The sequence below is a fragment of the Epinephelus fuscoguttatus genome, linkage group LG14, assembly GCF_011397635.1.
Source record: "Epinephelus fuscoguttatus linkage group LG14, E.fuscoguttatus.final_Chr_v1".
In the NCBI taxonomy this organism is placed as follows: domain Eukaryota; kingdom Metazoa; phylum Chordata; class Actinopteri; order Perciformes; family Serranidae; genus Epinephelus; species Epinephelus fuscoguttatus.
In genome coordinates, this window is record NC_064765.1 from 24,959,599 (window position 1) to 24,971,868 (window position 12,270).

A 12,270-nucleotide genomic window follows, 5' to 3' on the forward strand; every position below is an offset into this window, starting at 1 on the left:
ATGACTAATCTTGAAACCTATTTTTGTTATGCTGCAGAAGAGTTACCAGAACGAATGTTTATCTGACAAATAGGCTACATTTGAATCCATCCCATAATCCCCTGGACAGCTCGTATTGCAAATCAAGCACACCCATGCCAAGTAAATATGAGATTCGATACTCTGATTTGAATAAAGGCCAACAGAAGAATATTTATTCAATGATATTAGATTTCTTTGGGGAATAGTGTAGTGTGATAAACAACATGGGAATATATTATAATACTTATAGGTAGTCTAAATTGGTGCATCTCCTGTTGAAACAACTGATGGCATTTTAAAGTATTAAGCACAAGAGCACAGTCTTGACCCTTGAAAAAATAATTTAACAAAACAATGTCAATTCAAGGTCCCCTACTAGCTTTTTTGGAGCTTTCACACAGTGGATCAAGTTTGCTAATTCATGATGTTGATGGATCTGTCTATACATTAGCTCAGTTATTACATCACTCCATCCACTGATGAAGATCTGATGTGGCTGAAAGCTCCAGACAAAAACTTGTTCATATCTCCACCAGGATAGAACTGATGTGCTGAGGTGCCAGAAAAGAAATAATGACTTTAAAATGCATTCAGTAGGATTTACCCCTGGCCGCAGAAGTCAGAATTCTAAAGGTTATGTTTGAATCTGATCTTTACCACATGGCTGATGTGCCTCTTTTCGGAAATGTCAATGGCCTTTTCCACCTCACGGCAACTCAAAGTGAAAGAATGTGTTTTTAGAATGATGACTGTAATTGTATCAAATCAGGTGTCCCCAAAAGTAAGGCATAAATCAACGACCAGAAGGCTGTTGCCTGAGTGCTGATGAGCAACAGGAGGACAGTAGCATCACACACATGTCTGCTGCTTACAGTGGTTACTAGTAAGTTATTCAACTTAATTCTAAAATAACTTGACAAGAGTGTACAGCGCTAAATGTCTGACATGCTTTTAAGCACCAAAGTCAGGTCCAGTGGGAACAACGGTGTATGTGTTTTCAAACTGCAAGACAAAAACCTTCTCCCCAGGCCGTTTGAACAGCCTGTTTCTTTGCATTTCAGTTTAGGTCACCTTTTTAGCTTAGTATTTATCAGGAATATTTCACTTTATACTTTGTTATTTTCATTATATCATCCTTACTTTGAGTTTTAAGTTTTAATTTCTATAGCTTTGAAGGCAGAAAGAACAAAAAGAACATAATGCAGTCTGCACAGCGGCATTCCCCAAACTATAGAAACTGTATCTGCCCACTTTTCTTTCACTCATATACTATATACACATTGGAAAAATAGGGAGTGCTGCACTGGGTTAAGGCTCTGTGTACTTAGTTGTAAAACAAAGCAGGTGCTCTTCAAGGATGGGGCAAAGAGTCACTTAAAGATAAAAAAACCAACGACTGGCCAGCTCGCTCAGTGTAAAAGTCCATTTATATTATACATACTATATACATGTATATTTCACCTTTCTATACTATTTATGGTGGGAATCTTTATTAGTTTGTTTATGTAATCTAGCCTAGAGTATTTTATTTGTGCACTGTGTATGTTTTAGTACAATTTGAGGCAATTTTCTTGTTGTTTGGAATATTTATATAACTTTTTTTGCAACTTTTACATGATTAAATTATATTTTACACAATAAAATAGCTTTTACTATGTTTTTGTTATGATTTTAAGGGGTAGTAAACAACTGTCTACAGTTCTGAGCAGAAATTATTAGTCATAATTGATTAGTCTGTTGATTGGAAATTAATTTTAATAATTACTTTAAGCCAAAATGTTCAAAATTTACTGATTCCAGCTCCTGAAATGTGAATATTTGCTGTTTTTCTCGGTCTTCTATGACAGTGAAGTGATTATTTGGTTTTTTTTTAAATCATAAATTATAATATAAATCTAGCTTATGGCAATTTGGGCCCTGAAAATGGTCATTTTACATTTTTACAGTCAACATTTCACTGACTAAAGAATAATAAGCAAATGACCGAGGAGATAATGCGTGGTTGTGTGTTTGCATTTTTTTTTTTTTTTAGCTATCTTCTTTTTAATGCTGCTTCCGGTTTTATATGATAAAGTTTTATGAGTTGATGCACTGACAAGGTAGCACTTTAATTTTCTTTTTGACAAATAAACAATATTCTAATCAAGAAAGTAGTCTAAAGTTGATGCAGCCCACTGTACAGCAGGTGGCAAAGTACAGACACTTTAATCTCTAATGAACAGCCATAACACAACAGAAAAAAATCTGTCGACTTTATTATCTCATGCCTTTGTTTCAGGAAGTGATGCACACATATCCTTCACTACACTGAAGGTCCCCTAGAAAGCTTGCAGGGGCCTCTGTAGGTCCCAGGACCCTATTTTGGAAACTCCCGGCCCAGATAAAACATCTCCGAGTTCATCGAGGCCGTGCAGCCCCTAATAAGCCCCTATAGAAACAGTGCAGGCTGCAGGGTTTTTTCAATGGGACGGCTGACAGCCTACCACTCCTCACGATGAGTGGGACTCATAAAGCGGGCGGCGCTAGGACCCGGGAGAGCAGGCTGCCACAGAGGCATTGCAGACAGCGCGTTTGGGAGGTGTAGTGGAAGAAAGGCAAAGAAACGGAGTAAATGAGAGCACTTTTGTCCAGATTGTTGAAGGACTTATCAACTTAATATACCGCCGAAACAGCTCACTAGAATGAGACGGACACATTGTTGAATTCCTGCCCAGGTAAATGTCCGCGTTTCCTTCGCATGGTTAACTACAAGAGGTCGACAGCTAGACAGGGTAGGTCCCCATTGTACTTACATGGGATGCGGTTATTCTCACCCAAGCTGCCCTGCTAGGCCCCATATCCTTTCTATCGCTAAATGCAAACCTGAAATGAGGTACTTTCCTGACTTCACGTCGCCGCACAAGTTATTTAGCCGCATAGCCAAACGCTTATTCACGTCCTGTAGTAAACACCGCGTTGTTATTTTTCTACAAACAACAGCGAGTCTCTCTCTTCAGTTAACCATTCATTTTTTTCCTCCTCTTGACAATGACCACTTTTGAGACACAGCCCTCAGGCCAAAATATCTGCAGTCATGTTACTTTAAACGGTTCACCTCTGAGAGAAAGTTGTTTTCGCTTGTACTTTACGGCCCGGGAGGCAAATGAAAACAAATGAGCTCAACAAGAGAGCAGCTCATTCATTGTTATGAACTACCACTGCGTTTGTTTACTTGTTTGAGGGAGGAATTTATGGCCGGGGCAACAAATTGTACAGTTAGTCGTTAGCTCTGCTAGCTTGTTGCTGTGCTGTTGTAACACTGCTGCATTCACGTTCAGTGATACAGAGTAGTACATCTTTGTTGTGACTGGATGCCACCTTGTAGTGGCTCTCCAAGGAGCTTTACGTCCCCAGTTTGCACACTTGGAGAGCCATAAAGGAAAGGTATAATAGAGTTATATTCTTATTTTCTTTCCCCTTGTAATCAGCACAATTGCAAAATGCATGTGGGTAGCTGTTTATGTGATAGGTTTGAGTGTTCTCACTGTTATCACCCCACCTACAATGATGACAGTTTTGCATTTCTTTCGCTAAATCATTGTTGATTACAGGATTTTTGTCAAGATGGTTTACGTGAAGCTGACTGATTTTGTCAGCCACACAGTTTATTGGACATGCAAGATGCAAAACTTGAGACAAACCTCACTTTACTGATGCTACTGTCTTTCCTTCCCAGAGGTTACACACACATGTCCAGTCTGGAACATTGTCTCCAGGCATGGTGGTACCAGTACCGCCTTTAGTGTCAAAACAGTTTTTACCAGTCATGAGACATAGGACTACGTTTGTCCAGTGTGTATACGCAGGGGGACTTGGCATGTGATCGGGGAAGACGCAACAGGCTGGTGTAATGATGCAGCCAGTGACTACTTGTCCCTGTTCTATTTAGAAAATACCAGTCACCTCCCACCCAATCCCCTCGCAGCCCCGTTGACGCAAATGTGCCACCAGTTGCATGCAGAATCTGAGGAATGTTGTTTGAAATTTTCCCCTGTACACAGGCAGACTTATTGTGCCCGTCCCCCCTGCCTGCGCCACAGGAGTTTACATGTATTATCATCACTGAGAAGGATACGCGTCTAATGATGGTCGCCCACTGTCAGCATCACATGATGGTACTCTTGTCTGCGTCATGAAACTGACACCCTGCAGCTTAACATACTTGTTACTCAAGTCAACTTGTTTACTAGTTGCTCACATTTTACAGCCCGGTGGTTTGATGTGCAGCGAACCAAAGGCACCACGACTTTTAGGTGTTACTCTGTGTATTATCTAGATTCTGTATTTGAATAAGTCCAGCCTTGCGATCTATCTATATTAGTTCACAGCCTGTCTGAACAGTATGAAAATGAATACATTTTCAACATGAGTCACAAAGGGGTTGCTGTTCGTGTCATCACAGGATTAAAGAAGTTAGTGTACTTGGCTTCCAAGGTTAGAGTAGATGTGGTTTGGTATTCGGCTACACCTACCCACAATATTCTTATCATTAGTGATGTGTTTTCAGGAACTTGAAAGAGGAACTTGGCACAGTAGATCACACTAGTACTTGTTCTACTGTGCCATTTGAACACAAACCAAGTGTCGCCTCAGGGATTGTTTTTCAGCAACAGGTGAGCGTATTTGACTTGCTCATTTCATTGTTTCGTTTTGAGTATTTGAGTGTAACGCTCTGTGTCTGTAAACTTAAACCAGCGGGTGACTCTTTTGTTTACTCATGCGGCAGCAGAAAATAGAGCAAAAACAGACTTGTATCTATCGATCTGTGATGAAGGAAGTGGTGTGGTGATGTTGGCCTGATTTTCTGCTTCCTGCCATAAACACATGGGACTATCCTCCATGGCCCAGTGACAGGCTCAGTGTGTGGCATCTTTGCAGCATGAGGGTGATTTGCAATGAATGGGATGGCCCCTGGTGCCGGAGCCAGAAAGATGAATGATTGAAAGCTGCACTGACAGCAGGGCAGGCAGGCAGGCAGGCAGGCGGTGGCCCAGAGGCCTGAGGACCATGTGACCCGCTGTCAGGGTACTGGGTTCATTCAGTGGCTGCTGGCTGCAGCGCTGGCAGCAGCCCAGCTTTTCCACACAGGCCGCAGTAGCAACAGGTCGCTCCCATTAAAACAGCAGCGCTCTGTTGTGGCTCCAGAGCCGGTCTTGTGCATGTGTTGCTTTTTTGGCTGTGGTGTGTGCGCTCAAGTTTGTTTGTGTGATGTATCCCAATGTGTATATAATGTGTGCGTGCCTGTGTCACAGAGTACACACCAAGATGCCGGAGAGATCCAACGGTTTGTGTGATCCCTAGTTTGAATAGCACTCAGTGTGCTTTTTCAAATCCCTCTCCAAGATCCTCCCAGCATCGACTGTGTGACACAAGCACCACAACCTAGTGCAATAAACAAAAACACTGAGCAAAAATAAACGGCGCTCTCACAAACTGGCTTTTGCTCATTGATGGAGGCAAGCAGAATGGCAGTCAAAGGAGTGTTGATCGCACATTCACTGACAGACGTACTCGAGCCTGGGGCTGTACTGATATGACTCGAAGTCTGTCAATAGTCACATCCACTTCCTGTTGTTGTCCCCACCAGTAAGCTGGATGAGGCCACTCAAACAGAGCTCTCTTTTGATGGCCTTACTCTGAGGGAGCAGCAGCAGGCAAATTGATTTCTGTTGATGGTCAGAGATTGCCTGGTGCAGTATGTGACATTTGTGTGAACAAGCATGGCAATTGATCATTCTTTTGCCTCTGCCCTGCATTCAAAGCTGTCTTTATATCATAAAGAAGCACTGAATGAATCAAAAGGTCAAGTGTTTTGGTTATGATAGCCTGCAGGATTTAAGTTTGTGTCTTTGATGGATAACCGATTAGTCTGTGATGAAATTCAGCCCTGTTTGGTTTATCTGACTGTCAGTGCTTATCCTATCATACATGCTGACTTGAGTTTGAACAGCTCCGATTATTGTTGTAGTTTGATCTTTTATCTGTATTTATTTTTTAAGCTGCACTTTCTTGAATCCCTTTCACATATTTTAGTACGGAAATATGACACTATATTTTTTTCTTGCCTTTTAATTGTTTGAATAGGAGCCCATGTTGTCGTAAACATTCGTCTGGCAGTTTTTCTTGCCAGTACTTGGTTACATTTCCGCAATGCTTCCACCACAGATCAGGTGCGAATAAAAACAGCAGCGCTCACACATACGGTGCACTTTCACCTCACAACATGTTTATTTTGTTAACAGAACAACCTCAGCTCGAGCCCCATGTAGCGGCTGCTTTGGAGCTTTTGGATCATATCACATGATTTTTATTATTGGATGGAGTCTGCCTCATTGTCATGGAATTGCGTGGTTGGGAAAGTCCTTTTTTTCCCGGTAGCCACTGAATATTCCAGTTTGGTGATGTACAGTCGACACAATTGTTTTACAGTTTTCGTGACCCTCTTATTTCATAGTCAGTAGCTGTTCTGGAGCTTTTGATCATATCGCATGGTCTTCATCTACCTGTTTATACAGGTATGAGCCTCACAAACTGCACTTAAAATGCTATTTTTGAAAGGTTTAACAGCAACAAAAATGAATTGAAGCAGAATATTGCATTAGATAAAAACATGTTGTGAATTTTGGAAATGATTACACCTATTTTTTTCCAATAAATTTTGACTCTTGGACTTTAAAATGCTCTAGAGCTTTTGGAAATCTCTGGATAAAACAAGTCGGAAACAACCTAATTCTACAAATAGTATAATACTTATAATATTCACGTAGCCTAATCTTAAACTGCAACTGTGCAATAATACCATGTTTAAAAATATTTTAATAGAAATGCAAAAAAACTGTGATGAATTTGAATGTTGATTTGGAATTTGTATGTCAGCCTCATGAATGAAGCTTTGAACTACTCGCTATAGTCCTATAAGTTTTCTAGTTCTTTTCTGTAACGATTCAAAATGACCAGAAATGTATGATCTAGTAAATTCAGTGACCAATGTCTAATATTTTTTCAAAGAACTGGTTATCAGGCACATTAACGTTTATGTTAAACTTCACTTTGGTAGGCAATGGAGCACCTGAGGAGTGATTGGAAAACCATTTCAGTTCGAGGCCCTTTAAGTCCGTCATCCAGTCCAGTCCAAGTTTTAGCCAAAATGCAAATCTGCAAGTGGGATAATAATCCCTGCCACCCCCCTTCGGAAATTCACAACCTACAGTATGCTTAGCACAAACAAAAACATTGACCCGTTTAGGATAAAAATCCAGCAAAATGAATAAAGTTACGTAACAATCACAGGAACACAAGATTACACAGGATCCAGAACATATTGTTGGCTAAATCATCCAGATGAACAGCCCATGCAACTTCAAAATAAGTTTCCAAATCCTTTATTCAGGTAGCCTGTGTGAGAATTTTTAATGTCGTTAATTTCTAATTCACTGCTGTTCTGCTTGTGAGTAAAAAAAACTATCAGGAATGGTATTGTGTGAACTGTATGGAATTTTCCAATAGGGGGGAGACTTCATTGTGGATGCCAAAAACCACGGCCTTACACAGATATTTGAACCTTGCAGTGTTGCAGGTTCCACATGTGAAAAGGACTACACTGTGGTTTCAGCATATCCTCTGCTGACTGGGCCATAAAACACTCAGATTCTCTTGATTCCACCGCCTCTCCTCGGCTGTGTTGACCCGAGGGTTAATATTCAGACAAGTGGAAAAAATCTCTCACCTCAATATGGGGCTAATTTTTACTCATCTTCAACTAATAGGTAACCACCATTGAGAAGGCAGCTGTAAACCCCGGGACCTCGTCTCCAGGCTCCTGCACAGAGCTGAGTGAAGGAAACTTGGGAAACAAAGCTGTGTCTCTCCCTGTGGGAAACCTGGATCCTCCACCCTGCCCACCAACATGACCAATGTGGTGATTGTCAAGGAGGGGTGGCTGCATAAAAGAGGTAAATGCACAGATAAAGTTTGATTTAATATCAATTGTGTAGAGTTTCTGATTTCTGATTGTTTCAAATGTAACTGCAGCAATTGTGCTTGAAACCAAAGTAAAATAAGATAATCACTGTATGCACCTCGTTATTTATGTGCGATGGTTTGTTTGTTTGTTTGGATTTTTTCACAATTCATTTAAGATGTAACATAGTTATGAAACTCATTTACTAACTGTGCAAATTTGTCTGTTAACCAAGCAGGCAAAGAACACAAAATATGCAAAGACCCTGAAATATGTTAGTTATGCAAATATTTAAAAATCCCTTGTTGATACATGGAAATGCATCTAAAATGCAAAACAAGTACTTGGTTTCTTGGAGTCTATGCACATGGCAGTTTTCATGTACTCATTAAGTAATTTGTGTTTTGGGGCATCAATTTTGTACACTTTAAAAATGTATATTTTTACTCAGATATTTGTTCAGATATTTCACAAATCTGCATTGCAGTTTACTGTAGTATGCTATCAACAGTTAATTTTCTAAATTCTGCATAAATGACATCTGCAAGGTGAATGATCACGGGGTAATTGTATGTAAACCAGCTGTATGCCAGATCTAATGTACAGAGCCATCCAGAGTCCCCAGTGGGCCCCATTTAGCTGCTCTGACAGTGCTGTGCGGCGTGGCATGGCTCTGTGTCGGGCGTGAGTCCTGTTGTTTGGACGAAGAGGCATTCCTCACATACCTGCTGGCTTTGAGCAGCTTTATGTGTGCATACTAACTCTGCCTTCAAACTGCGGCTGCCTCACGGAGCCCACTCCGCTACCGCCGCCTCCACCGCCACTGGGGGCAAAATAGGATAAGGAACTTCTCCAAAACCACTGAAGGCTCCCAGGCCCTGTGCCAAGGAACCAGGATTTTTACTGGAAAAGGGGAAACCAAGACTCTGACTCAGGGGATAAGGTGATGGGAGCAGGTCACTAGGAGAGTTCCTGGGACTCTTGGGGGGGGAACAGTGTGCCGCTGTGGCGCGTTAGCCCACGCTCCCCCCTCCTCAAGGCTTGGGCTAAGAGCATAACGGACTGCTGTTTTAGGAAAGGGTCAGCCTGGTCCGGCTCAGTTGGTCTCAGGCAGACACGCCCTGGTCCTTCCAGTGAGTGAGAGGATAAACCGTTTGGGTGCTATTAAGGTTTCGTTTGGAGAGCTTCTGTTCAGTAGAGACAACTCTGTAAAGTTTGGAAATAGTTAAAAGAAAATGTTAAGTTTTATCTAAACCACAATCTTAGATTTTCTACAGCTCTTCATAAAAATCATTAAATCAAATTTATGTAATTGATTAGATTTCCGAAACACATCAGAGGCTGTAGGGGCAAAGTGTGTTGTTGTGTTTCTCTTTAGCCAAAAAACAAGAACAGGAACATCCTTTCTTTGGAAGTGAACATGCAGAATTATTTCAGTTAGGCATGACAGTCAAATATTTGGGCTGAAGTGTCATTCAGCCGGTGAATTTGTGTATTCAGTTATTTCTGGTGTTTGTTTCTTTCTCTGTATATTATATGTACTGCAAAACTGGCACAGGTCAATTTCTCCACTCCTTCGGCAGTGCTGATAAGGCCGGAAGATTCTGACAGAGAGCCAGTAAAATATAACTATAAGATTAGTCAAATAGTGACTGGTAGAAAAACAGTCAGGTTGTGTGGCCACAGTGTACTCATACACACACACACACACACACACACACACACACACACACACACACACACACAGTTACAGCAGTGACACCCTTCTAGTTGTTGCACACACACACACACATACACACACTAAACAAACACCCTTCAGGAATAGTGAGTTGGCATGCTGTCGCAGCCCAGCAGCTGTGCCCTGTGAAATGTCACCCAGAGCCTCTGTGTTTTGATTGGAGGGCGTCCACCTGCCTCCTTGACAGGAAGGCTTTTCGTGTCGCGTCACTGTCATGCAGTCGTTGCCCCAGAGCCACTGCACAGAAGGTGAACCTGCAGTAGCCCTGTCTTGCTGTCCATCACCTCAGCCAGGCAGCCCCCACTCAACCACTATCATCCCGTGTTGCACCTTGAGTGGAGCTTTTTTTTGTGTGTGGTGGCGCCACCCAAGTGACTCACATCTCCATGTGGGCGTAATAATAAATGGCTTATACCGCTTCCAAGTGCGTTCAGCATGCTCATTACTCCCATGTGTGCACTCAAAACACCAATTTAATGTTTTACAAAAGATAGCCCTCCGTATTTCCATCAACATTTTGTGTGTGTTCCGTGAACGCGGTCCAGCACCAAATTCGCACTGGACTTAACAAAAGCAGATAGAGTTAAAGTGCGGCCATTTCCTCCAGTAATGTCCCTTTAATGGTGCTAACATGATGAACGGATTTCATGGTGGCCTAGTCACATGGCACAGAGCACAGCAGCTCTGGCAGGTCATCTAAACACATCCACGTCACTCACTCTCACTTGTTGATTCCTGTCTGATTAGTCATGTTCGGCATGCACGTGTAAACTGTGTGGAGACTCCTGGATGAAAGTAGAGCAAGCTGCAATTGTGCCTCAGTTCCCTGTAACCCCCCCAGTAGAGCTAATCTGTCATTAGAGCAGCAGATTCTCAGCCTTGGAGTGCTCTGTACATTTGTTCCAGACAGGCTGCTGCGCTCTGTGAAATGATCTCATTCTGAAGGACACACCTTCATACTTTCTCCTTAAGCCTTGCGCTGCAGTAATGTGTCTGGATTGTGGACACTGCCCGGGACGTGTTGTTTTGACTGTTATCTTGGTCGTCTGTTTTGGAAGGACAGTTTTGGAATGCAAGACAAAGCAGCCGAGTAGGACGGGCGTAGTGTGTACTTACGTCTGGACATGCATATGCAAATGTGTGAGTGAGTGTATGGACAGTGTGAAGCATATTTATTCAGAAGTTACACTGCCAGCAGGACATTACCCAGTGCCCTTATGCACAGACCGCATCGCAAGTACAGGCTTGCAAAAACACTGTAACTTTGTTGTTACTATCATAACCAGTTGTTATGCGTCCCCAAATGGTACTTCCCTTTTAGATCCTTCACAGAGTGCACCCACACACTTTGAATGTGCCTACGGCCTCTAGTGGCCACAGAGACCGAGCAGCATGTTATTTCTTTTTGCAAGTGTGTTTTTCCAAAGTTTCCATCAAAGCCAGAGCATCATCAGACATCAAAGAGGCAGATTGTGGGTTCCCTAGTTTCCAGGGAAGTGCTGCGGCCAAGAACCCAGTGAAGCTCAACAGAACAGCGCTCGCTTGTCCTCCCCTCTTCCCTGGCCCTTGTTTGTTTGACTCATTTGCTCCCTGACAAGTATAAAGAGCCGGCCCCTTCGTTAGGCTAACGAAGGCCGCAACAACTGTTGGATTTGGGTAGCACGCTCAGCTGGCTCCGGCTCATGAGAGGAGGGGTGGGGAGAGAGTGGGAGGAAAGGCAGAGGGGCACACCAGTAGAGATAGCGAGGGAAACATAAAGGGGCAGGCACAGAGAGAGAGAGACAGAAGTTGAGCAGCGTCTTTGTGATGTTCCCAGAACATTGCTCAGTGACCCAGGCGGCCTCAGGAGAGCGGATGGATGTTGTGTGCGACATGCCACAGAGACCCTCTCGCGGTTTGGTTTGGAGCTCATCAGCTGATTGGCTCCTTTGCTGGTCATGCGGCTGAAGGACACCCATGAGCTGCTCCTCCAAGCGAGACCTTGTTGGTGGTCCAGGAAAGTGCATGAGACACCGAGTGGGAATGAAAGCGGGGGAGAGAGAGGAGGAGAGCGTGCATTAGTTTTTTGAAACACCAGACATTGTAGTCAGTGTAGATGAAACATTTTTTCATCTTTTGAATATCTGCGCCTCGTGCATCTGGTGAACAGGCGTCCAACAATTCAGCCAGCATTTTCCACATTTGTTTTAGCTCTCTCTCTTTGTGTTAGTGATCTCAGAAAGGCAATGTGGTGTTTCCTGCACAGTTAAATGCTCTTCAAAGGAGCAGGCCCACCTGATTAAGAATGTCTCATGATGCTGCAATGCTGACTGTCTCAGGACTTTGACTTGCTGCCAGCTCTGCTGCTGGGCTCGCCCAGGCTCCTACACATCCCCTCATTATGGCTGTCATGGGCCACACACTGCTGCTGCAGCACACACACAAACACACACATTATGTACTGCAGAGCTGGAGCAATAGCTCATCCAATTTGCTGATATTTTCACCTATGTTGAGAGGCTTTTATGCAAAA

At 42.9% G+C, this 12,270-nt stretch overlaps 1 protein-coding gene across 2 annotated transcripts in view; it reads left to right on the top strand.

Annotated features, from left to right (window-relative positions):
- Nucleotides 1-2,550: 2,550 nt before the first annotated feature.
- The window catches only part of akt1 (v-akt murine thymoma viral oncogene homolog 1), a 39,645-nt gene continuing 29,925 nt past the window's right edge, over nt 2,551-12,270 (top strand). Inside the window, exons 1-2 of one of the 2 annotated variants that reach the window (XM_049595816.1) lie at nt 2,551-2,792; nt 7,827-8,012. In XM_049595816.1, the coding sequence (XP_049451773.1) occupies nt 7,967-8,012 (46 nt within the window). In that variant the 5' untranslated portion in view covers nt 2,551-2,792; nt 7,827-7,966. The remainder of the gene's footprint in view (nt 2,793-7,826; nt 8,013-12,270) is intronic. The other variant, XM_049595813.1, reaches the window with a different exon arrangement.